The 27,345-nt window shown below is 47.6% G+C and overlaps 1 protein-coding gene across 5 annotated transcripts in view; it reads right to left on the bottom strand.

Annotated features, from left to right (window-relative positions):
* Window positions 1–27,345, bottom strand: part of dnajb6b (DnaJ heat shock protein family (Hsp40) member B6b) — a 235,791-nt gene that overhangs the window by 7,284 nt on the left and 201,162 nt on the right. For all 5 annotated transcript variants that reach the window (XM_072508219.1, XM_072508218.1, XM_072508222.1 and 2 more), the window contains one exon: window positions 14,248–14,454. In XM_072508219.1, coding sequence (XP_072364320.1) covers window positions 14,248–14,454 — 207 coding nt within the window. The remainder of the gene's footprint in view (window positions 1–14,247; window positions 14,455–27,345) is intronic.

Genomic DNA, 27,345 nt, shown 5'->3' with positions numbered 1-27,345 from the left:
GGAACAAGACAGGGATGCCCGCTGTCTCCATTGTTGTTTGCATTGGCAATCGAACCTCTGGCCATGGCGTTGAGAGACTCCAGGAAATGGAGAGGGGTGACTAGAGGGGGCGCAGAACACCGAGTCTCGTTATACGCGGATGACCTATTGTTATACGTGTCGGACCCAGCGGGGGGGATGATAGAGGTTATACGAATTCTGAGGAGGTTCGGGGAATTCTCGGGGTATAGGTTAAACATGGGGAAGAGTGAATTATATGTGATACATCCAGGGGACCAGAGTAGAGAGATAGAAGGCTTACCGCTGAGGAAAGTGGAAAGAAACTTCCGATACCTGGGGATTCAGATCGCTAGGAGCTGGGGAACCTTGCACAGACTTAATCTGACACGGCTGGTAGAACAAATGGAGGAGGACTTTAAGAGGTGGGACATGCAGCCTTTATCGCTGGCGGGCAGGGTGCAAGCAATTAAGATGATGGTCCTCCCGAGGTTCTTATTTGTATTCCAATGTCTCCCTATTTTAATCACCAGGACCTTTTTTAATAAAATAGACAGGAGCATTACGAGCTTTGTGTGGGCAGGGAAAGTTCCGAGAGTAAGGAGAGGGTTCCTTCAGCGCAGTAGGGACAGAGGAGGACTGGCACTACCGAACTTGGGAGATTATTATTGGGCCGCCAATGTGGCAATGATACGTAGATGGATGATGGAGGGTGAGGGAGCGGCGTGGAAAAGGCTGGAGAGAAGGTCCTGTAAAGGGACGAGTCTAGAGGCGCTGGTGACGGCACCGCTACCGCTCTCACCTAAAAAGTACACCACGAACCCGGTGGTGGCGGCAACACTGAACATATGGGGACAGTGGAGGCGACAGAGAGGGGTGCGGGGAGCCCTGGTGGGATCCCCTATCAGGAACAACCATAGGTTCGCCCCAGGAAGAATGGATGGAGGATTTCAGAGTTGGTACCAGTTGGGAATTAGGAAGGTGGGAGATTTATTCATAGATGGGACTTTTGCGAGTTTGGGAGCATTGGAGGAAAAGTATAAGTTACCCCGGGGAAATTTCTTGAGATATATGCAGGTGAGGGCGTTTACTAGACAACAGGTGAGGGAATTTCCGCGGCTCCCGACATAGGGGATACAGGACAGGGTGCTTTCAGGGGTGTGGGTCGGAGAGGGCAAGGTGTCAGAGATTTACAGAGAGATGAGGGAAGAGGGGGAGGAGTCGGTGGGCGAACTAAAAGGAAAGTGGGAAGAAGAATTAGGGGAGGAGATAGAGGAGGGTATGTGGGCTGATGCCCTAAGCAGGGTAAACTCCTCTTCCTCATGCGCCAGGCTTAGCCTGATTCAATTTAAGGTGCTACATAGAGCACACATAACGGGGGCAAGATTGAGCGGGTTTTTTGGAGTGGAGAACAGATGTGGGAGGTGTGGCGGGAGCCCGGCAAACCACGCACATATGTTTTGGGCGTGCCCGGCACTGGAAGGATACTGGAAGGGAGTGACGGGAGTGATCTCGCAGGTGGTGAATGCCCGGGTCAAACCTAGCTGGGGGTTAGCTATATTTGGAGTTGCGGAAGAGCCGGGAGTGCAGGAGGCGAAAGAGGCCGATGTCGTGGCCTTTGCGTCCCTCGTAGCCCGGCGCAGGATCCTACTCATGTGGAAGGAGGCGAAACCCCCCCGGACTGGAGGCCTGGGTAAACGATATGGCGGGGTTTATTAAACTGGAGCAGATAAAGTTTGCCCTGAGAGGATCGGCTCAAGGGTTCACCAGGCGGTGGCAGCCATTTCTCGACTACCTAGGGGAACGTTAGAGGGAAGACAGATGACCAGCAGCAGCAACCCAGGGGGGGGGGGGGGGGGGGGGGGGGAGGTTTAGTTGAATATAGGTCAATTGAGAATGAGGTTTTGTTACTTGTGTATTATTATTATTATTATTATTGTTAAAAAGTTAAAATTTCTGTTTTGTTATTGTTATCGTTTCGTTTGTTTTGTAAGCGGGAAAAATGTTGCTCAGGGGAATTTTTTAAAACTGTCACTGACTCCAAGAATAACAGCTGGCAGAGAGCCTCCATCATCTCAGAATGTACATTCAAAATGACTGCTGATCCTGCGCGGTGAAAGTAGATTTTACACTCAGGGATTGCGATGCTTTTGAAGTCCCCAGTGAAGTAGAAAAAGCTTTTTGAAAGCTGCAAAGGAAATTCAGATTAGTAGGGGTTCAAACGTGACAGCAGAAATCAAACCGAAATAGTAAATTTAGGTCTGGTCCTCAGCTGCAATTGTAAAAAGGAAACACCTTTCAATCACAGAAAACCCATTCCTGGTGCTCACAGCGCAACCCACCTCTCTGCCAATAGCTCAATCTTACAAATAAGGGTGGTTACACCGAGACTACATGAAGTGTCTATTAAAATTAAAGTTACGTCTTTCAGGACGGAAATCGGAAGCCATTTCTTCACACAAAGGATAATGGAATCCTGAAATTCTTTCACCAGAAATGCTGTGAAGTCTGGAGCAATTGAAGCTTTTAAGACTGAGATAGTTTTTTGTTAGGTGAAGGTATCAAGGAATACGGAGCTACGGCAGGTAAATTAAGTTGAAGCATTGATCGGCCATGATCTAACTGATGTTGAAGCAGGCTTGAGGGATTGGATGGTCTACTTCTGTTCTTTTGCTCGGAGCGCAGACTAATTTAATAATAATAATCTTTATTGTTAAAAGAAGGCTTACATTAACACTGCAATGAAGTTACTGTGAAAAGCACTCCTAGTCACCACACTCCAGCACCTGTTCGGGTACACAGAGGGAGAATTCAGAATGTCCAAATTACCTAACAGCACGTCTTTTGGGACTTGTGGGAGGAAACCGGAGCACCCGGAGGAAACCCACGCAGACACGGGGAGAACGTGCAGACTCCGCACAGACAGTGACCCAAGCCGGGAATCGAACCTGGGACACTGGAGCTGTGAAGCCACAGTGCTAACCACTGTGCTGCCGTGCCACCCTATTAATGTCACGATGCAAATCTCCTGTTAGAAAGAGAGAATGTGATCATCAAAACTCAAGATGGGAGCTGAACATTGGTGACTGATCATAAGGGAGAGGCGTCAAGACTTTAACTTGCATGCCATCTCCTTAACAAGCCTACCCCAGTGACATGGTACCACCTTATTCTGTTAAGAGACCTCTGGGTGGGAGATAACCTCTCTGAGCTTCATCAAGGGTACTGTGGTCATCCACTGAAACATTGCCATTGTCTTCTAAAGCTATGGCAATTGAAGTGCATCTGATTGATGCCCAGCAGAAAAAATATCCTATTAATTAAAACCAAATTCACCTAAATCTTTTATTGCAAACTTAAACCACATATGTCATACATTTAAGGGGCATCTTGACAAATACATGAATAGAGGGATACGGACCCAGGAAGTGTAGAAGATTTTAATTTAGACGGGCAGCATGGTCGGCACAGGCTTGAAGGGCCGAAGGGCCTGTTCCTGTGCGTGATTAAATAGCATCAAGGCAAAATAGCATATGCAATTTATAAGTTCAGTGCAATGGTGAAAAAAAGGAGCTCGCAGTATCTACTCAGGTATATGAGATTTGGAATGTTAAGTCATTGTTTGGTGACTGAAAGTAGGGGACATCGTACAAGTGAATCACTGTAGCCCCCCACTTTACGGAAGATGGTGGCATAGTGACTTCCGGGTGCGGCGATGACCAGCTAAGTCGCACGTTTCGGCACCTCCCGTTTTAACGGACTTTTGGGCTCTTATCGGGAGCCCCAACGGCAATTTTCGAAGGCTAAACCCACTGTGAGGAGACATAGAAGGGAGTCCCCCCGGATGTGAATGGACAGAAGAGATAATAGTGGCCAGATTGCGGAGGATCCTCTGGAGCAGCGGCAAAGAAGGGAAGTGAGAAGCAAGATGGCGGTGGAGGGAGGTCAGTTAGTATGGGGCCTGGAACAGCAGGAGTTCCTCCGGCGATGTGTGGAGGAGCGCAAGAAGGAGGTGCTGGTGCCGATGCTGCAGGCGATTGAGGGGTTAAAGGAGGCGCAGAAGACCCAAGAGATGGAGCTCCGTGGAGTGAAGGCAAAAGCTGCCGAGAATGAGGACGAGATACAGGGCTTGGTGGTGAAGACAGAGGCGCACGAGGCACTACATAAGAGGTGTATGGAGAGACTGGAAGCCCTGGAAAATAGCTCGAGGAGGAAGAACTTAAGAATCTTGGGTCTTCCCGAAGGGGCAGAGGGAGCCGACGTTGGGGCGTATGTGAGCACGATGCTTCATACCTTAATGGGAGCTGAGGCCCCGACGGGCCCCCTGGAAGTGGAGGGAGCGTATCGAGTCCTCGTGAGAAGACCAAAGGCAGGAGAAATACCCCGAGCAATAGTGGTGAGGTTCCACCGCTACAAGGACAGGGAGATGATCCCAGGAATGGTAGGCCTAACATACGATGAACGTCTGAGAATCCTGGGATTATATTCATTGGAGTTTAGGAGGTTGAGGGGAGATCTAATAGAAACTTACAAGATAATGAATGGCTTAGATAGGGTGGATGTAGGGAAGTTGTTTCCATTAGCAGGGGAGACTAGGACCCGGGGGCACAGCTTTAGAGCAGAGATGAGGAGAAATTTCTTCAGCCAGAGAGTGGTGGGTCTGTGGAATTCATTGCCACAGAGGGCGGTGGAGGCCGGGACGTTGAGTGTCTTTAAGACAGAAGTTGATAAATTCTTGATTTCTCGAGGAATTAAGGGCTATGGAGAGAGAGCGGGTAAATGGAGTTGAGATCAGCCATGATTGAATGGCGGAGTGGACTCGATGGGCCGAATGGCCTTACTTCCGCTCCTATGTCTTATGGTCTTATGGTCTTATGGACCTGAGATGGGCGAAAAAGACACGGAGCAGCAGGTGGGAGAACGCGGTGGTCCGCGTGTATCAGGATTGGAGTGCGGAGGTGGCGAGAAGGAGGGCGAGTTTCAATCGGGCCAAGGCGGTGCTCCACAAGAGGAAAGTGAAGTTCGGAATGTTGCAGCCGGCAAGACTGTGGGTTACATACCAGAGTAAACACCACTACTTCGAGACGGCAGAAGAGGCGTGGACATTTATTGAAGAGGAGAAGTTGGACTAGATTGGAGAAAGAGTGTTTGAAATGAAGTAGTGAGGTGGTGGTAAGGGACTGTGAATCAGATGGGGGAAAATTTTCTTTCCCCTCGAAGGGGGGGGACACGAAGAAATGTGGGCGCCGGTGGGGAAGGGGAGGGGGAAGGAGAGAGGGAGCTGCGCCATCAGGGGCGGGGCCGAGAGGGAAGCGCGGGCTTTGTTCCCGCGCTATGGAAATTGTGGCGGGAAAAGGGGGCGCAGGAAGGAGGGGGCCTCACATAATGGGAGGCTAAGGATAAACGGGGGAAGCCGAGGTCAGCCAGAGTTTGCTGACTTCCGGAAGCAATATGGGGGGAGCAACTAAGCTAGAGAGGGATCTTGCGGGGGGGGGGGGTTAACTGGGTTGCTGCTGCTAAGGGGAATGGGGAGCTGTTACGGGATGGGATGGTCGGGATGAGAGGGCGCCGTCGGGGGGATAAGCGGGTGCGTGGGAACCGGGTGAGGAGCTGGTCTAAAAAATGGGATGGCTAGTCGACGAGGAGGGGGGGTAAAGAGCCCCCCAACCCGGTTGATCACGTGGAACGTGAGAGGGTTGAATGGGCCGATTAAGAGGGCAAGGGTACTTGCGCACCTAAAGAAGCTAAAGGCAGATGTGGTCATGCTTCAGGAGACGCACCTGAAACTGGCGGATCAGGTCAGATTAAGAAAAGGATGGGTGGGACAGGTATTCCACTCGGGCTTGGATGCGAAAAATAGAGGGGTGGCAATACTGGTGGGGAAACGGGTATTGTTTGAGGCGAAGACCATAGTGGCGGACAGTGGGGGTAGATACGTGATGGTGAGTGGCAGATTGCAAGGTGAGGCGGTGGTGCTGGTGAATGTATATGCCCCGAACTGGGATGACGTGAACTTTATGAAGCGTATGTTGGGGCGCATCCCGGACCTGGAGATGGGAAAGTTGGTAATGGGGGGGGACTTCAACACGGTGCTGGACCCAGGGCTGGCCCGGTCCAGATCTAGGACCGGGAGGAAGCCGGCAGCGGCCAAGGTGCTTAAGGGCTTTATGGAGCAGATGGGAGGAGTGGATCCCTGGAGATTTACTAGGCCAAGGAGTAAAGAGTTTTCCTTCTTCTCCCATGTCCACAAAGTGTACTCCCGGATAGACTTCTTTGTCCTGGGAAGGGCGCTGATCCCGAAGGTGGCAGGAACGGAGTATTCGGCTATAGCCATTTCAGATCATGCCCCACATTGGGTAGATCTGGAAGTAGGAGAGGAAAAGGAACAGCGCCCACTCTGGAGATTAGATATGGGACTGTTGGCGGACGAGGGGGTATGTGTAAGGGTGAGGGGATGTATTGAAAGGTACCTAGAGATTAATGATGATGGAGAGGTCCAGGTGGGAGTGGTCTGGGAGGCGCTGAAGGCGGTGGTTAGAGGGGAGCTGATCTCCATAAGGGCCCATAAGGGGAAACAAGAGGGTAAAGAAAGGGAGAGATTGTTGAGGGAGATTTTGAGGGTGGATAAACAATATGCGGAGGCTTCAGATGAAGGGCTATACAGGGAAAGACGGAGATTGCACACGGACTTTGACTTGTTGACCACGGGTAAGGCGGAGGCACAATGGAGGAAGGCACAGGGAGTGCAGTATGAATATGGAGAGAAGGCGAGCCGGCTGCTGGCCCAACAACTTAGGAAGAGGGGGGCGGCAAGAGAGATCGGAGGGGTTAGAGACGAGGAGGGAAAGATGGAACGGGGAGCGGAGAGGGTGAACGGGGTGTTTAAGGTATTTTACGAGAGGCTATATAAGGCTCAACCCCCGGAAGGGAAAGAGGGAATGATGCGTTTCCTAGACCAGCTGGAGTTCCCGAAGGTTGAGGAACAGGAGATGACAGGACTGGGAGCGCAGATTGAGGTGGAGGAGGTGGTAAAAGGAATTGGGAACATGCAGGCAGGGAAGGCCCCGGGACCGGATGGGTTCCCGGTGGAGTTCTATAGGAAATACGTGGACCTGCTGGCCCCACTTCTGACGAGAACCTTTAATGAGGCTAGGGAAAGGGGGACACTACCCCCGACGATGTCGGAGGCGACGATATCGCTGATCCTGAAAAGAGACAAGGACCCGCTGCAGTGCGGGTCATACAGGCCTATTTCCCTCTTGAACGTAGATGCCAAGCTTTTGGCCAAGGTGATGGCGACGAGGATAGAGGACTGTGTCCCTGGGGTGGTGCATGATGATCAAACGAGGTTTGTTAAAGGGAGGCAATTGAATGCTAATATACGGAGGCTGCTGGGGGTGATGATGATGCCCCCACCGGAGGGGGAGGCGGAGATAGTGGTGGCGATGGATGCAGAGAAAGCATTTGATAGAGTGGAGTGGGACTACCTGTGGGAAGTACTGAGGAGATTTGGATTTGGAGAGGGGTTCATTAGATGGGTTCAGCTCCTGTACAGGGCCCCGGTGGCAAGTGTGATTACAAATAGGCAACGATCTGACCACTTCCGACTATATAGGGGTACAAGACAGGGATGTCCCCTGTCCCCGTTACTGTTTGCGTTGGCAATTGAGCCACTGGCCATAGCGCTGAGGGTCTCTAGGAAGTGGAGGGGGGTACTTAGAGGAGGAGAAGAGCATCGGGTGTCATTATACGCGGATGATTTGTTGTTGTATGTCGCGGACCCAGTGGAGGGGATGCCTGAGATCATGCAGACACTCAGGGAGTTTGGAGAATTTTCAGGATAATAAATTGAATATGGGGAAGAGTGAACTGTTTGTGATGCACCCCGGGGAACAGGGCAGGGGATAGACGATTTACCGTTGAGGAGGGTAACAAGGGATTTCCGGTATTTAGGGATCCAGGTGGCCAGGAACTGGGGAACCTTGCATAAGCTTAACTTGGCACGACTGGTAGAGCAGATGGAAGAGGACTTTAGGAGGTGGGACATGGCGCCCCTGTCATTGGCGGGCAGGGTGCAGGCGGTTAAAATGGTGGTCCTTCCGAGGTTTCTTTTTGTGTTCCAGTGCCTCTCTGTACTGATTACAAAGGCCTTTTTTAAGAAGGTGGACAAGAGTATTATGATCTTTGTGTGGGCTGGAAAGACCCCAAGAGTAAAGAGGGGGTTCCTGCAGCGCAGTAGGGACAGAGGGGGACTGGCACTGCTGAGTCTAAGTGATTATTATTGGGCCGCCAACGTGTCAATATGTAAGTGGATGAGGGAAGGGGAAGGAGCGGCGTGGAAAAGATTAGAGATGGCGTCCTGTAGGGGAACTAGTCTGAAAGCACTGGCGACGGCGCTGTTACCGTTCTCCCCGAAAAAATACACCACAAACCCAGTGGTGGTGGCAACTCTGAAAATTTGGGGGCAGTGGAGACGACATAAGGGAGTGACGGGTGCCTCAGTGTGGTCCCCGATAAGGAACAACCATAGGTTCGTCCCGGGAAGGATAGATGGGGGATTTAAATCTTGGCAGCGAGCAGGAATTGCGAAATTGAAGGACTTGTTCTTAGACGGGACGTTCGCGAGTCTGGGAGCACTGACAGAAAAATATGGGTTGCCACCTGGGAATGCATTTCGCTATATGCAAGTGAGAGCATTTGTGAGGCAACTGGTGAGGGAATTTCCGCAGCTCCCGGCGCAAGAGATCCAGGACATGTGATGTCGGGGGCATGGGTGGGTGATGGTAGAGTGTCAGATATATATAGGGAAATGAGAGACGAGGGGGAGACGATGGTAGAGGAGCTGAAGGGAAAATGGGAGGAGGAGCTGGGGGAAGAGATTGAGGAGGGGCTGTGGGCAGATGCCCTAAGTAGGGTAAACTCTTCGTCCTTGTGTGCCAGGCTCAGCCTGATACAATTCAAGGTTCTACACAGGGCGCATATGACTGGAGCAAGGCTGAGTAGATTTTTTGGAGTGGAGGATAGGTGCGGGAGATGCGCGGGAAGCACGGCGAACCACACCTACATGTTTTGGTCATGTCCGGTATTGCATGGGTTCTGGGTGGGTGTGGCAAAAGTGATTTCAAAGGTGGTGGGGGTCCGGGTCGAACCAGGCTGGGGGTTGGCTATATTTGGGGTTGCAGATGAGCCGTGAGTGCAGGAGGCGAGAGAGGCCGATGTTTTGGCCTTTGCGTCCCTAGTAGCCCGGCGAAGGATTCTACTTTTGTGGAAAGAAGCTAAACCCTCGGGTGTGGAGGCCTGGATCAATGACATGGCAGGGTTCATAAAATTGGAGCGGATAAAGTACGCACTAAGAGGTTCGGCTCAAGGGTTCACCAGGCGGTGGCAACCGTTCCTCGACTATCTCGTAGAGCGATAAGGGAAAATAGGAAAGGTAGCAGCAGCAACCCAGGGGGGAATGGGGGGGAGGGCTCATTTGGGTCCTCAGGGGTTTTATATTAGTTATTTATATTAGATGTTACGAAGTTACTATTTCTGTTGTTTCTTATTTTGTTGTTGGCAGTTGCCGTTAGTTAGCATATTATTATTTTTTTTAAACGATCAATGTATATATTATTACAAAGTTGTAAAATGGGAAATTTTTGTTTGATCGAAAAACTTTAATAAAATATATTTATTTTTTAAAAAAAGATTGTGGCATAGTGACCATGTCACTGGACTAGTAATCTGGAAACTCAGGCTAACCTCTGGGGACATGGTTTCAAATCCCACTTCGGCAACTGATGGGATTTAAATTCAATGACTGAAATTTGGAAGCCAAGTTCCGCACACATGAGTACGGCCTCAACCGGGACCTTGGATTCATGTCGCATTACATTCACCCCCCACCATGTGGCCTGGGCTTGAGAAATCCTATCAACTGTCCTGGCTTGAGACAATTCACACCTCTTTAACCTGGGGTTACCCCTATCTCTGGATCTGTAAAGACTTAATTAACTGCAAATGCTCGCATTCAAAGCATTGTCTTGCATCTTTGACTTTGTCTATATATATGTTTCTGGAACCTACCTCTTCATTCACCTGAGGAAGGAGCAGCGCTCCGAAAGCTTGTGATTCAAACAAACCTGTTGGACTTTAACCTGGTGTTGTAAGACTTCTTACTGTACTCACCCCAGTCCAACGCCGGCATCTCCACATCATATCTAAAAATGGACACAGATCTCGCCCAGTCAAGCTAAGTGTCAGTATGAAGGTAGCTTCAATCGTGAGTACAGAGACTCTTCAGAAAAGGGGTTCGAGAAACCAAACAAAATCCACTGCCTAACACACTACATCACCACCTTACCACAATTCAACATTATCATCAATAATTACTCTGAGCGTGCCGGTATAAACAGGGCACTTTCTGAAATTTATAGATGTGTAAAACCACCGTGCACTTTCTCCCATCTCTCATTTAAATCATTTTGCACATTTTAAGTTTAGTTTAAGTTCAACCATCAAAAGAAGCAACCAGCAGGTGACCTTATCTGACCTCACCAAATATTGAGGCTGCATTTTCCCATCATCTCTCCCAGATGGAAGAATGTAAACAAATTTAGAAATAGTGATAGAATCCCTATAGTGCAGAAGGAGGCCATTTGGTCGATCGGGTCTGCATCAACCCTCCGAAAGAGCACCCTACCTAGACCCATTCCCCACCTTATCCCTGTAATCCCACCTAATCTAACCTTTGCTAAGGGGCAATTTAGCATGGCCAATCCACCTAACCTACACATCTTTGTACTGTGGGACAAAACTGGAGCACCCGGATGAAACCCATGCAGACATGGGGAGAAAGTGGAACCCTAACCCTAATCCACACAGGCAGGTCGGAATCCGGGTCCCTGTCGCTGTGAGAGAGCAGTGCTAACTACTGTGCCACCGTGCCGTTAGCTGACTGTTGGTTCATAAAGTGATCTGTGGTAATATGGCAGGGTTGTAGAGTCACAGAGTCATAGAGGTCTACAGCTCAAAAAAGGCTCTTCGGCCCATCGCTTCTGCACCGGTTAAAAACAACCCCCTAAGTAATCCCATTTTCGAACCCTTGGACTTGTATACCTTGGCATCGCAAGTGTACATCTAAATACTTCTTAAATGTTATGGAATCCCCACCACCCTTTCAGGCAGTGACTTCCAGATTCTCACCACCCTCTGGGTAAAAACATTTTTCCTCATATTCCCTCTAAACCTCCTGCCCCTCACCTCAAATCTATGCCCCCTGGTAATCGATCCCTCCACCAAGGGGAAATGTTTCTTCCTGTCTACTCTATCTACGTCCCTCTTAATTTTATACATCTCAATCATGTTCCCCCTCAGTTTCCTCTGCTCCAAGGAAAACAAACAGTCTATCCAATCTCTCTTCATAACTAAAACTCTCCAGCCCAGGCAACATCCTTGTAAATCTCCTCTGCACCCTTTCCTGTGCTGGTATCATATCCCTCTGGCACGGTAGCACAGTGGTTAGCACTGTTTCTTCACAGCGCGAGGGACCCGGGTTCGATTCCCAGCTTGGGTCAGTATCTGTGTGGAGTCTGCACATTCCCCTGTGTCTGAGTGGGTTTCCTCCGGGTGCTCCAGTTTCCTCCCACAAGTTTAGAGGAGATGTGCGAGGCAAGTTTTTTACACAGAGGGTGGTGAGTGCCTGGGACGCATTGCCTGGGGAGGTTACATTAACAGCAGATACATTAACAGCGTTCAAAGTACATGGATGGGTATAGAGGGATACGGCACTAGAAAATGCTGAGGGTTTTGGCGAGGGTTAGTATCATCACCGATACAGACTTGGAGGGCCGAAGTGCCTGTTCCTGTGCTGTATTGTTCTTTGTTCTTTTAAAGGTCAAGGAAGGGAAGTGTCGGAGTTGGATCATGTGAAGGTGATAGAGGGATGGAAATTGCAAGCAAAATTAATACATTTTTCCAGGTTCAGGAAGGAACATGGGGCGGGATTCACTGATCAATGAAGGCAAAATTACGTTCAGCGATCGGCTGCAGAATACCCGTTTCTGACCAAATCGGGGGCGGCGGCGCTTTCACGATGCTCCGCCCCCTACAAAGCGGCATACTCGCGCGCCTCATCGAGGCCCACCCCGATGCTCCGGCCCCGGCCGGCCAAGTTCCCGACGATGTCGGTCGCGTGTGGTATCATCCGTCGAGGACTCGGCGTGACGGCTGCGGACTCAGTCCAGCGTCGCCACAGTTGGGGGACAGCCGATCTGCAGGCAGGGGGGGCCTTTGTCAGGGGCTGGGGCACTGTTGCGGGGTGGTCCGAGGCTCCCGAGCCAGCCAAAGCGGGGGCACTGTTTTGCAGGCTGGGTCCGTGCGCGGTTTGCGCCATGCTGCATGGCGCAGCGCTGCAGGCCGCCGTCATGCGCATGCGTGGCCACGGACCCGGCAATTCTCTGGGCCGTATTGGTAGCTAGAGCCAGGTGCTCTACGCTGCTCCGCTGCTAGCCCCCAGCCAAACGAAGAATTGGTGGCCGTTTTGCGCCAAATTCTCAGGCGTAAAACGCCACCGTTCCCACGCGGGCATGAGGGCATAGCCTCAGAAACGGAGAATCCAGCCCATGAAGTTGTCAATGTACTGATAAACAAGTTGTGGGATGGGGCCAGAGTACGACTGGAACAAGGAATGCTCCACATACCCCATAAAGAGACAGGCAAAACTGGGACCAATGCGGGTAGCCATAGCCACACCTTTGGTTTGGAGGAAATGAGACATGTTAAAGGAGAAATTGTTGGGTGAGAGGACAGGTTCGGCCAGATGGAGGAGAGTGTTAGTGGATGTGGATTGTTTGGGCCTCTGTTCGAGGAAGAAGCGGCGAGCCCTCAGATCATCCTGTTGGAAAATGGAGGTATAAAGGGATCGGACATCGATAAAGAGGAGGCGTTTAGGGCTGGGGAACTGGAAGTTGTTGATATGGTATATAGGATTGGAGGAATCACAAATGTAGGTTGGAAGGCACTGGACAAGAGGGACGAAACGTGAGCTCCCTTTTCTCTCCACAGATGCTGTCAGACCTGCTGAGATTGTCCAGTATTTTCGGTTTTTGTCTCTGAGAGAGCACTCTACCTAGGCTCACACCCCCGCGCTATCCCCAGACAGTCACCCAAGGTTCCTGGTGCTGAGAAGCAGTAGTGCTAACCATTGTGCCACCTTGCACATGCACATTTGCACATGCTTTGTAGCCCAGAGATTTTTCAAGGCTCTAGTATTTCTTCCTGCACTGGCACTCATCAAAAAACTTTGAATTTTATATACAAATGGAGCACTGGTATGAAGCACTTTCAGAAGCTTCTGCACATTGATAGTTAAGGAATAACATTCTTCTAAGCATGGATTAGCATTGCCTTGGGAATGATGGCCTGCTTTAGTAATGTGACCCTGTGCTTACCACAGAACCGAGAGGGGCCAGAGCTAGCTTCTCCCAGATGAAGGCTAGCACAGTGAATAACACGGGGAAACCGCCTCTGGAGAATTGCTTTTCTTATTGTCATGGGAGTGTCCCTTTAAGAAAGGTTGTTGTCTTATTACATTACTTCAGTGATGGCATTGTGTGGGTGGAGCTGGACTGTGGCTCTGTGAGCTGTTTTTAGTTTTGCTTTCACATTTGGCTGCTGTGGACTCAGACAGAGAACTGAAGTGTTTTGACCTGTCTCTCTCTATTTTCATTTTAAATATCTGTTCCAGTAAAAATCACCTTGGTGGTGGCCTTAGATATAGTTTGCTTTCCGCAAGGGTTTAAACCTGCTAGTGAGACCAGATCAGAATCTCAGGAAAAGCCAGTCTTATATAGTGAGACTGCAGAGTGCTGGGTACGCCTTTGAAAAGGGTTTTTTGGTTTATGGTATTTTGTTTTTGAATTGGAACAGTTAAGGGGGAATTCATTAAGTGTTATACATAGATTACCATAGCTGTGGGGTGTCTTAATGTTTGTAATTGATTAAAAAATTCTTGTTGTGAGTTTATATAAATGTTAAACTATGTTCTTAGAATAAAGCTTATTTTGATTAACGTGTCTCTAGGAAGACTGTTGAATCACACCTGAAGGGAAGGCTCTGTGCTCATCCTAGCCAAATTCAACAAAAAGTTATAGGTCAGGTGAACTCCGCAATACACTTTGCAGTTTTTAAACCCTGGCCTATAACATTATTTTGATGAATGCCCAATTACACAACAGTGTTTCCTCTTTCCCATTCTTGGATACACACCTGCTGGATTGGAAGTGGCTCCCTCGTCGGGGACACTGTAGACCATTGCTGGCGATCCAACATCCTGTCCCTCGTCAACGTGATGGTCGTATTTTGGGTAGGACGTGGGATGCGGCCGTGAAGAACGGGTGTAAGACGAAAGACCCGGCAGGGCATGCTGTCCTCTCTGTCTAAGCTCTGTTGCTAATGCATGTTCGTCTTCAACTCCTGAAACAGAACGATAGCGCACAGTGCAAATTATATTCAGACTGGAACCCAGGCAATTTTGCTAGTAGAGAATCACTAAATACCCTCACTAACACCGAGACATGTGCCACTTCTCTATTGGGACCCCCGAGTTGGAAGATTGTAAGTTCACGTCTCACTCCAGGAGTCAACTTTCAGTGGATGCAGAATTTCTTATATTACAACATCAATTGTACTTCAAAGTATAACTTTGGCTGTAAAGTGCTTGCACAGGCCTGATGTCATGAAAGATGCTATATAAATGTAAGTCCTTTTTTTTAACCTTTCGACTGAATTCATGACCAGCTTCTAAGAAATAAAAACTCAAAATCATGGCTTGCAACATCAGTGTATGAATTCTTAGGATGCCATTCATTTGTCCACCATATAATTTTAAACAGGTTTAAAATATGGACAAATAATGTCATAAAAATGTCAAGAATTCTTATGTTGAGATTACACTAATTAATTTTTTGAGTTACGTGGAATTGTTTTGAATTAAATTTAAACAACGCTTGGCAACTAACTGTCAATTATCAGTTAACTGGTGCATTTGCCATATTAATGCCTCGACCAATCAGAGTCCACTTGCCAACCAATGAGCACTCTCTTCTCGTGCAGTACAAATTGTCATTTGCAATTTGGTTTTCTTGCGAATTACCCTGATGAGTGTAAGATGAAAAACTTCGACAATGGACATATTTTTTCAGCAATGCTCAAGTTCAGTACGACCAACCGACTATTTGTAATAGATTCATTTACATAACCATTTGATCCTGATATGCTTTATGCAAATTTAATCATTTTAATTAATTATTCACTAAGCCATGCTTAATCTGTATAGAAAAAATGGAAAATGTATCAGCACAGAAACAAACTACTTAAGATTTTACTATTTGCATTTTTCAGAGACGACAGTAGATCATTCAAAGCTCCACTTCAATAAGACGATCTTAAATGAGCTGGAGTTTCAAGCACAATGGTAAACTTTGCGCATTTTGCAAAGCTAATGAAGGTGGTGCACACCAAAGCTGAACAGCGTAAGCCATAGAATCCTTAAAGTGCAGAAGGAGGCCATTCGGTCCATCGAGTCTGCACCGACCACAGAATTGAAATATACCTGATTTTGGGGCAGACAGGTAGAAGATGAAATTTAACGCAGATAAATGCAAGGTGCTCACAAATCCAGAAGGTTTAAATGGAAAGGGGTTATGTACATGGAACCAATGAGATCAGCAATCTGCTGCTGATTTTATGATTTTAACGAGGCTGGAAAGACTGTGTCAAATCTTTCACCTTGGCTTGAGCAACAGAACTAAGCAACACAGCCTGCGTTTGAAGGGAGTGCAATTAAAAATTATTATTTAAATGTCCCAATGGTATCTGTGGACCGGGTGCCCTTTAGGTCTAGTAGGAGCAGACGGTATTTATTAATTCAAATGAAAATTAAATAGATTTATTTCAGAAGGTCGTATTTTGGGATCCAATGTATGGAGCATTTGAGTCAGGGCATGTGCTAAGTATAGCATGATTGGGAGCAACAGTTGATTTTGTACCTAGGGTTCCCACAGTTTTTGGTGACTGGTATTCTCCTTGCCTCCTTTGTATGTCACATGCACAATGATTGCAATTAATAATGTCATTATCGTTGTATCATGTGACGACCAGGATTGTAGAAGGGGAACTGGGTGGACCTTGGTCTTTATTTGTCCTGCAATTTCTATGTTCCATGTGTTTTTCAGTGCAAGTCACTGTATCTCCACTCCCAGACAAATGCTATAGAGCGGATGGCAGCGCTGCCATTGAATGTCATTCTATAGTTGGATGAAAATTAATATCATTTTGCCAAATGGATGGTGCCAGATGAACATGGTAATATTTGTTTTTACCGAAAGAAGGGAATTGTTTTAATAATTGTGAAATTGGGATGTTTCATTACTGTTTGGAAGCTACAGATGAGAGAGGCAAAGGACTATCATAGATTATCATAGAATTTACAGTTCAGAAGGAGGCCATTCGGCCCATCGAGTCTGTACCGGCTCTTGGAAAGAGCACCCTACCCAACATCAGCACCTCCACCCTATCCCCAAAACCCAGTAACCCCACCCAACACTAAGGGCAATTTTGGACACTAAGGGCAATTTATCATGGCCAATCCACTTAACCCGCACATCTTTGGACTGTGGGAGGAAACCGGAGCACCCGGAGGAAACCCACGCACACACGGGGAGGATGTGCAGACTCCGCACAGACAGTGACCCAAGCCGGAATCGAACCTGGGACCCTGGAGCTGTGAAGCAATTGTGCTATCCACAATGCTACCGTGCTGCCGTGCTATAATATAACCTTCTCTATGAAACACTAGTCTTCACTACGTAGTGATTTTTGTGGCAAACCAACAATTCATTTGATTAGGCTTGAGAACTGATGCAGACATTAATTCCCTTCATAACATATCCATTGATCGCCCTTCCACACTTATTATTTTAGGATTAGTCGCTCTTGCTACATAAATCGTGCATGTGCCAGCTGGAAGCTCTTTTCTGCCACATTAAAAAATAAGCAGCGCAGCTATCTTTAAATTGTCAAAGAACCTGTATAAAAGTGGATCGACTGTCCCAACTGTCAATCTTAACCTCAGCAGATTTACTTTCCAAGTTGCAGACGGCTGCGTGATCCTTGTGCCAGGGACTAACAGAGCTAGCACTGGTCTTGGGTAGTATAAAAGCAACCACAGTGTCCTGACAAGGGCAAAAGCAATGCATGCCGATGATCCGCAGTGTGTGCTTAGTTCGTCCATTCCCATATTAGTGGCTGTAAGCCAGCATCGACAAGCACTAAAATATACTTCCTCAAATATAAAACAAAAGAGAAAATACATATTGTAATTCATCTTGTTATTTAAAGGTAGCATGATGCATTGGAGTATCAATACACGACATCCTACATTGACTCCCAGTCAAGCAATGCCTCAAATTCTCATCCTTATTTTCAAGTGGTCCCAAGGCCTCTGTGACATCCCCCAGCCCGACAATCTTCTGAGATCTCTGCACTCCTCCAATTCTGGTCCTTGATTTAAATCGCTTCAACATTGGTGGTCGTGACTCCAGTTGCCTAGGCCTCGAATTTTGGCCTTCCTTCCCTGAACCTTTCCGCCTCTCTCTTCTCCTTTAAGATGCTCCCAAAAACCTATCTCTTCAACCTAGCTTTTACTCATCTGTCCTAAGATCTCCTTAGGTGACTAGGTGTCAATTCTTATTTGCTAATGCTCCCATGAAATGCCTTGGGGTGTTTTACTGCACCAAAGGCGGCTTATAAATGCAAGTTGTTGTTGGGTACATGTCTACAATCTGCCAAACTGGAGTTCTTGACCTAATGTTCAGGGTCTGTGCCCTTTTTGCATAGGGCCTGCTGGTCAATTATCTCATGACACATCTTGGGAGCAGTTTGCATGCAGAGGAGCCACAGCACAGGGAGACACACTTAACTCACCCAGCCTACCCATAAAACAGCTGATCTATTAAAGCAATGCCGAAGTCAAAGCTTCTGAATATGATAGAAATATAATAATGCTGTCTAGTTTGATTTTTCCCCCTTAATTGTTCTTTATATAAATAAAAGTACCTGCACCAAAAAACTGAACCAGGATGACGACCAGACAGTTACGAATGGCTTTTATGCTCTCCCATTATGCAGATCAGGACTGTTCAACCTTTATGTTGAGTTAACTGCTCAAAACCAACAGAGCAAGCAACAAGCAATCACTGGCCTCAGTTTAAGAACAAAGGAACAAGAGTTGGCCATTTAGCCCCTTGAGTCGGTTCCATCATTCATTTAAATCACAGGTGACCTGTATTTTTAACTCCATCTATCTGCCTTCGTTCTGTAACCTCAATAGCTTTGCCTAACAAATGTCTGTCAATTTTAGCATCAAGAGTGCTTACTGTGGGAGTGAGTGAGAACAGGGTCGGGATGGGTGAGAATGGGGTCAGGGGTGAGTGAGGACGGGTCAAGCTGTGCTGACATGCCCCCTGCCAATACTCCAAGGTCGCGACTCACACATTGAATGATGATCACTTGAGCGAGCCACTCAATGAGATGATTCCCTGGCATCTACACAATGTGGGGAAGAGCGTTTGTTTCAGAATTGTAAAATGGTTTTATGACACAATGAAAGGGCGAATCAGAAGTATTTGTCAAATCTAATGAGCTAACAACTTGCTTCCATTAGCCATGCATCCTACCTAGCAAGACAATAAGAATGTAGCAAAGCTACAAATCAAGGCATCGATACTGAAAACCAATAATTAAAATCCAACTCTTCCACTTTCGGGAAAGTGATGCTTATTTGACAAAATCAGCAGGCAGATCTTTGGTCCCAGTAAATAGAGTCTGATATTTTGTAAGCACATTGTACGGTGATGCATTGGAAGAATATTACACATAATAATGACTAGATGTTGCTTTGGTGCATTGAAAATATATGCAAATAAGCTGTGAAATTGTCAGATATACAATTAAGTAGGATTGACTACATTATGAATGCATTCCCACACAACCTTTGGTAGCAATGTACTACTATAATTAACCTCAGAGACGCTGCAATAGGGCAGCATACTAATGAGGTACATTTTCATATTACTGTGGAATTTCAAGGCAAGTATTAATTCTGCTGTCTATTAAAATAGCACTTGTATTCTGAGCAAAACAATAGTGACTTACCTTACGTCACATGACATTTAAATTAAAATATAGAGCACACAGAGATTATGAAGGCAATTTTGAAAGGTGGGGGAGACCATTATAGACACAAATAATTATTTTGGAGTGATTCCAGTTGCGTTTCAAATGAAACATGAGGGAGCACCACATACATATATTCCAAATTTCAAGTATAATGGGAGCTAAAAATGAGAATTTAATTACTTTCAATGAGCTTTGTGGTAACGCATCCATTTATTCTTTGGACCTAATTACATCTGGAAACATACATTTTCCAAAACCTAATCTGCCACGTCGAACTGGTTGCTGTGAATTTTACGGATTTTTGTTCGTTGATTTATTTTCTTATTTTTCCACTTTGCTCCTTTCATCTCCTGAAGGCACAAGCTTCCATTTGGATCCTACTCCATGAGTGACAGGGACTAGAAATATCCCCTGAAGTTGCATTATTCATATATGTGTTCAGACAGAGAATGCTATAGAATCCCTCATAGAATCATATAATCCCTACAGTGCAGAAGGAGGCCCTTCAACCCATCATGTCTGCACTGACCCTCCGACAGAGCACCCTACCTAGGCCCAATCATCTGCCCTATCCCCATTACCCGATAACCCCACCTAACCTTTGGACACTAAGGGGCAATTTTTATTATGGCCAATCCACCTAACCTGCACAGCATTTAGACTGTGGGAGGAAACCGGAGTACCTGGAGGAAACCCACACAAACAAGGGGCGAACGAGCAGACTCCCGAGTCACCCGAGGTCGGAATCGAATCCGGGTTCATGTTGCTGTGAGGCAGCAATGCTAACCCTTGTTTTTTTTATTCACTTCTGTGTGATGTGGGCGTCGCTGGTTAGGCCAGCATTTATTGTCCATCCCTAGTTGCCCTTCAAAAAGTGGTAGAGAATTGCCTTCTTGAAACACTGCAGTCCTTAAGGTGTAGGTACATTCACTGTGCTGTTAAGGAGGCAGTTCCAAGATGTTGCCTCAGCAACAGTGTAGGAACAGCGATATATTTCCAAGTCAGGGTGGTGAGTGACTTGGAGGGGAAACCTACAGGTGAAAGGGTTCCCAGGTATCTGCTGCTCTTGTCCTTCTAGATGGTAGTGGTCATGGGTTTGGAATGTGTTGTCTAAGGAACTTTGGTGAGTTACTGCAGTGCAGGATGCAGATTGTGGTTGAAAACAATTCTGCTGCTGCTGATGGGCCACAGCGCCTCATGGATGCCCAGTCTTGAGTCGCTATATCTGTTTGAAATCTATTCCATTTAGCAAGGTGGTAGTGCCACACAACACGATGAAGGGTATCCTCATTGTGAAGGCGGGACTTAATCTCCACAACGACTGACAAGGGCATCTACTGATACTGTCATGGATAGATGCATCTGCAGCAGACAGATTGCAGATAATGAGGTCAAGTATGTTTTTTCCTCTTGTTGGTTCCCTCACCACCTGCTGCAGTCCCAGTCTAGCAGCTATGTCGTTTAGTACCTGTCAGCTCGGTCTGTGGTGGTACTACCGAGCCATTCTTGGTGATGGACATTGAAGTCCCCCACCCAAAGCATATTCCGCGCCCTCGCCACCCTCAGTGCTTCCTCCAGGCGGTGTTCAACATGGAGGAGTACTGATTCAACAGCTGATGGTGGCCAGAATGTGGTCATCAGCAGAAGATTTCCTTGCCCATGTTTAACCTGAAGCCATGAGACTTATTTACAAATGAGAGGGGCGATATTGTTGGAGAGGACAGTGTGAAACAGATTGGTAAGCTCGAGGAAATACTTGTTAGGAAGGAAGATGTGTTGGGCATTTTGAAAAACTTGAGGATAGACAGGTCCCCCGGGCCTGACGGGTTATATCCAAGGATTCTATGGGAAGCAAGAGATGAAATTGCAGAGCCGTTGGCAATTATCTTTTCGTCCTCACTGTCAACAGGGGTGGTACCAGGGGATTGGAGAGTGGCGAATGTCGTGCCCCTGTTCAAAAAAGGCACTAGGGATAACCCTGGGAATTACAGGCCAGTTAGTCTTACTTCGGTGGTAGGCAAAGTAATGGAAAGGGTACTGAAGGATAGGATTTCTGAGCATCTGGAAAGACACTGCTTGATTAGGGATAGTCAGCACGGATTTGTGAGGGGTAGGTCTTGCCTTACAAATCTTATTGAATTCTTTGAGGAGGTGACCAAGCATGTGGATGAAGGTAAAGCAGTGGATGTAGTGTACATGGATTTTAGTAAGGCATTTGATAAAGTTCCCCATGGTAGGCTTCTGCACAAAGTAAGGAGGCATGGGATAGTGGGAAATTTGGCCAGTTGGATAATGAACTGGCTAACCGATAGAAGTCAGAGAGTGGTGGTGGATGGCAAATATTCAGCCTGGATCCCAGTTACCAGTGGTGTACCGCAGGGATCAGTTCTGGGTCCTCTGCTGTTTGTGATTTTCATTAATGACTTGGATGAGGGAGTTGAAGGGTGGGTCAGTAAATTTGCAGACGATACGAAGATTGGTGGAGTTGTGGATAGTAAGGAGGGCTGTTGTCGGCTGCAAAGAGACATAGATAGGATGCAGAGCTGGGCTGAGAAGTGGCAGATGGAGTTTAACCCTGAAAAGTGTGAGGTTGTCCATTTTGGAAGGACAAATATGAATGCGGAATACAGGGTTAACGGTAGAGTTCTTGGCATTGTGGAGGAGCAGAGAGACCTTGGGGTCTATGTTCATACATCTTTGAAAGTTGCCACTCAAGTGGATAGAGCTGTGAAGAAGGCCTATGGTGTGCTCGCGTTCATTAACAGAGGGATTGAATTTAAGAGCCGTGAGGTGATGATGCAGCTGTACAAAACTTTGGTGAGGCCACATTTGGAGTACTGTGTACAGTTCTGGTCGCCTCATTTTAGGAAGGATGTGGAAGCTCTGGAAAAGGTGCAAAAAAGATTTACCAGGATGTTGCCTGGAATGGAGAGTAAGTCTTACGAGGAAAGGTTGAGGGTGCTAGGCCTTTTCTCATTAGAGCGGAGAAGGATGAGGGGCGACTTGATAGAGGTTTATAAGATGATCAGGGGAATAGATAGAGTAGACAGTCAGAGACTTTTTCCCCAGGTGGAACACACCATTACAAGGGGACATAAATTTAAGGTGAAAGGTGGAAGATATAGGAGGGATATCAGAGGTAGGTTCTTTACCCAGAGAGTAGTGGGGGCATGGAATGCACTGCCTGTGGAAGTAGTTGAGTCGGAAACATTAGTGACCTTCAAGCAGCTGTTGGATAGGTACATGGATTACGGGAAAATTATATAGTGTAGATTTATTTGTTCTTAAGGGCAGCACGGTAGCATTGTGGATAGCACAATTGCTTCACAGATCCATGGTCCCAGGTTCGATTTCGGCTTGGGTCATTGTCTGTGCGGAGTCTGCACGTCCTCCCCGTGTCTGCGTGGGTTTCCTCCGGGTGCTCCGGTTTCCTCCCACAGTCCAAAGATGTGCGGGTTAGGTGAATTGGCCAATGATAAATTGCCCTTAATGTCCAAATTGCCCTTGGTGTTGGGTGGAGGTGTTGAGTTTGGGTAGGGTGCTCTTTCCAAGAGCTGGTGCAGACTCGGGGCCGAATGGCCTCCTTCTGCACTGTAGATTCAATGATAATCTATGATTAATCTAGGACAAAGGTTCGGCACAACATCGTGGGCCGAAGGGCCTGTTCTGTGCTGTATTTTCTATGTTCTATGTTCTATGTTCTATGACTTCATGGTGTCCAGAGTCAATGTTGAGGGCTCCCAGGGCAACCCTCTCCCGATTATACACCACTGTGCCACCACCTCTGTTAGGTCTGTCCTGCCGGTGAGGCAGGTCATACCCAGATATGGTGATTGTTTGACAAGTTAGAAGACCCGCATCCATTCATAAGGACATCAACCCAGTTCTATTCAAGACTGTTAGGTCCCCTAGTTATCACCCCATACCTCCTCAACATCCCAACCACCTCAGGGCAGCCTCCTCAAATCTTGCATGGACCTTCCATACCTACATGCACCCTCGGTAAAACTCATAAGTTAAGTCCTATAATGAACTGGGACTTCTCTGAAACATTTAAACGATCATCCATTTAAACTTCACTTTTAAAAAAATTAAAGTTACATACAATTGAGCCTTTGAAATTCCCTGAAAAGATAGCTCGCCATTTTTGCAGAGGCTCAACAGATGAACTTTCTAACAAACAAGTCAGGTATCTGTTCAGCTATAAGAACATAAGAACTAGGAACAGGAGTAGGTCATCTGGCCCCTCGAGCCTGCTCCGCCATTTAATGAGATCATGGCTGATCTTTGTGGACTCAGCTCCACTTTCCGGCCCGTACACTATATCCCCGAATCCCTTTATTCTTTAGAAAGGCATCTATCTTTTACTTAAAAACGTTTAAAGAAGGAGCCTCAACTGCTTCACTGGGCAAGGAATTCCAGAGATTCACAACCCTTTGGGTGAAGAAGTTCCTACACTCCGTCCTAAATCTACCTCCCCTTATTTTGAGGCTATGCCCCCTAGTTCTGCTTTCCCCGACCAGTTGAAACAACCTGCCCGCATCTATCCTATCTATTCCCTTCATAATTTTATATGTCTCAATAAGATCCCCCCGCATCCTTCTAAACTCCAATGAGTACAGTCCCAGTCTACTCAACTCTGGGATCAACCTAGTGACTCTCCTCTGCACTCCCTCCAGTGCCAATATGTTCTTTCTCAGGTAAGGAGACCTCTGCACCTTCAGGGGCTAGGCCGGCGCTGGCAGGGTTGGCGCCGTGCCAACCGGCGGGGAAGGGGTTTGGCGCCACACCAACCGGCGCCGAAGGGTCACCGCTGGCCGGCGTGAGTTGGCGCATGCGTGGGAGTGCCTGCATGTGCTGGCGTCATCCCAGCGCAAGCGCAGGGGGGTTCGTCTCCGCACCGGCCATGGCGGAGGTCCACAGCAGCCGGTGCGGAGGGAAAGTGACTCCACGGCACAGGCCCACCCGGGATTGGTGGGCCCCGGTCGCGGGCCAGGCCACCGTGGGGGCACCCCCTGGGTCCAGATCCCCCCCGCACCCCCTCCCCCCCCCCCCTCCCCCCCCCCCCCCCCCCCCACCGAGGCCGCCCGCAGAGCCAGTTCCCGCCGGTAAGGACCAGGTCTAATTTACGCCGGCAAGTACCAGGTCTAATTTAGGATGGCGGGACCGGCCTAAAAAGGGCGGCCGCTTGGCCCATCACGGGCCGGAGAATCGCCAGGGGGGGCAGCTGCCAGCGGCCAAAGACCGGCGCGGCGCGATTCCCCCCCCCCCCGCCAAAACCCTGGCGTCGGAGAATTCGGCTGCCGGCCGGGGCGGGATTCACCCCCCCCCCCCCCCCAGGCGATTCTCCGGCCCGGTGGCGTGTGAGAATTCCGCCCATTGTGCTTTATCGTGTTGCATTTGTTCTCAATAACTGGATGTTTCTGATGCCCAAGATAAAGTATTGAACAACACAAAAATCCAAACTAACGTATCTCACAAAAGTATAATGAAATTGATCATTTGACAGCTGATATCTCTTTTAAAGTCTGAGTTTTTATTGAAAGCTTCAGCCTATCCCCAAAGTCCACATTTGGACTTGATAATTTGGCAAAGAGTTGGGCGAGACATTTAGCTGAAGTTAGATCCTTCATCTGATTATAAGACCATAAGACATAGGAGTGGAAGTAAGGCCATTCGGCCCATCGAGTCCACTCCACCATTCAATCATGGCTGATTTCAACTACATTTACCCGCTCTCTCTCCATAGCCCTTAATTCCTCGAAAAATCAAGAATTTATCAACTTCTGCCTTAAAGACACTCAACGTCCCGGCATCCACCGCCCTCTGTAGCAATGAATTCCACAGACCCACCACTCTCTGGCTGAAGAAATTTCTCCTCATCTCTGTTCTAAAGTGACTCCCTTTTATTCTAAGGCTGTGCCCCCGGGTCCTAGTCTCCCCTGCTAATGGAAACAACTTCCCTACGTCCACCCTATCTAAGCCATTCATTATCCTGTAAGTTTCTATTAGATCTCCCCTCAACCTCCTAAACTCCAATGAATATAATCCCAGGATCCTCAGACGTTCATCGTATGTTAGGCCTACCATTCCTGGGATCATCCGTGTGAATCTCCGCTGGACCCGCTCCAGTGCCAGTATGTCCTTCCTGAGGTGTGGGGCCCAAAATTGCTCACAGTATTCTAAATGGGGCCTAACTATTGCTTTATAAATTTTCAGATGTACATCTCTGCTTTTATATTCCAAGCTTCTTGAGATAAATGACAACATTGCATTTGCTTTCTTAATTACGGACTCAACCTGCAAGTTTACCTTTAGAGAATCCTGGATTAGCATATGGAAATGGTGAGCAGGAAAAGACTAGCCAGCCCATTAAGCCTGTCTCACGTCATGATAGCTGGGCCATTACAGTAAAACATCCCTTTCTTCCACCAACCCTCTCCCGCCACTCCCATGCTCACAGTCACATAATCCCCTGGGACAGAGGGAAAAAATAGGGAAAGTGACAGAGCTACAAGGGCGGAATGTTCTGGCTCCTTCTGCTGCCGGGATCTTCCAAATTCTTCAGGGATTTGAAAGGATCACCACATCCGTCGCAGAAAAGTCTTTGCATCTGTAAAGTTCCTCTCTTACCCTCTCAAGGTGATTAAAACCAACCTTAGAGACCACACAGATCAAACATTACCGGTAAAGACACCTCTCATATGAATAGGATCCACAGTGCAGGAGGGCATTCAACCCATCAAGTCTGAACCGACCCTCTGAAAGAGCACCCTACCTTGTGGCCCACTCCCCACCCTATCCCCATAACCCCAGTTAACATGCACATCTTTGGACATCTGGGGCAATCTAGCATGACCAATCCACCTAATCAGCATATCTTTGAACTGTGGGAGGAAACCGGAGCCCCCCCCGCAGACACGGGGAGAATGTGCAGACTCCACAGTCACCCAAGGCTGGAGTTGAACCCGGGGCCCTGGCATTGAGGCAGCAGTGCTAAACACTGTGCCACCATGCCGCCAATACAATAATACACAATAATTTCAAACTTATCTGTGTGTGTTTTATAAAAAAGTTGGAGGGTTGTCTTTGCATGTGATTGACTGGACTCTCACTTGAGTTTGCAAAACATTGAGACAGGGATAAGGTGGACATTCTGCTTCTGTATAATAGGCTGAACAGCGAGACTTGTCCCACAGAACTATTACATAGTTTCTAAAACACAAGTTTGCACTAACCCAGTGAATGTAGTGTAAACACACTAATGCAGATTCAATAAATCATCAGTGAAATGATGAGTGTTGGCAACATTCTCCACACAGGATGTGAAGTTCGGCGTTTACTCTCTATTAGCTACAGTTGTTTCAACCACACGTTGCAGCAAATCCCACAGAAAGCAAACATTTCCTTGGCAATCACCCTGCCACCAATCGAAGTGACTAGTTAAAATGGTCCCTGCAGTCACGTTCATGACACCAGCGCAGCCAATGATAAATTAGTTGCTGTGTTGCTGTTACAATGCATCACATTATCTTGACTCACACCGGATGTAATATTAACATTTTTGTTAATGCTTGCCAAAGCTTTGCAAGTGATATTTACATGGCATAAACATCTTCATTCTGGGACCCGGGGTGGGGGGGGGGGTTAAATTCCTCTGATCGCTAATCTTAATGAACAAAGTTGGTGAAGCATAAGATCGAACTTTGCACTCACGCCAATAACGAACATAAGAAATAGGAGCAGCTGTAGGCCATACCACTATGTCGGGAAAATTATTGCCAGTAGGAATTTCAGGCCAGATATGATAAATGTTCAACAGTTTGACCCAACCCAAAGCACAGAGGTAATTTACCTTAGTTGAGGGGAAGGTGGTGGCGCGGCCTTAGTTGAGGGGAAGGTGGTGGCGCGGTGGTATTGTCATTGGACTAGTAATCCTGAGACCCAGGGTAATCGTCTAGGAACCTGGGTTCAAATCCCACCACAGCAGAACATTTTTTTTTTAAGTCTGGAATTAAAAGTCTAATAATGATTAGTACATCTGATTCGCTAATGTCCCTTGAGGGAAATCTGCTGTCCTTACCTGGTCTGACCTAAATGCGCTCCAGATCCACAACAGTGTGGTTG

This window comes from Scyliorhinus torazame, chromosome 6, assembly GCF_047496885.1.
Source record: "Scyliorhinus torazame isolate Kashiwa2021f chromosome 6, sScyTor2.1, whole genome shotgun sequence".
In the NCBI taxonomy this organism is placed as follows: Eukaryota; Metazoa; Chordata; class Chondrichthyes; order Carcharhiniformes; family Scyliorhinidae; genus Scyliorhinus; species Scyliorhinus torazame.
The sequence above is the reverse complement of the archived record's forward strand: the minus strand, read 5'-3'. Positions and strand labels throughout refer to the sequence as shown.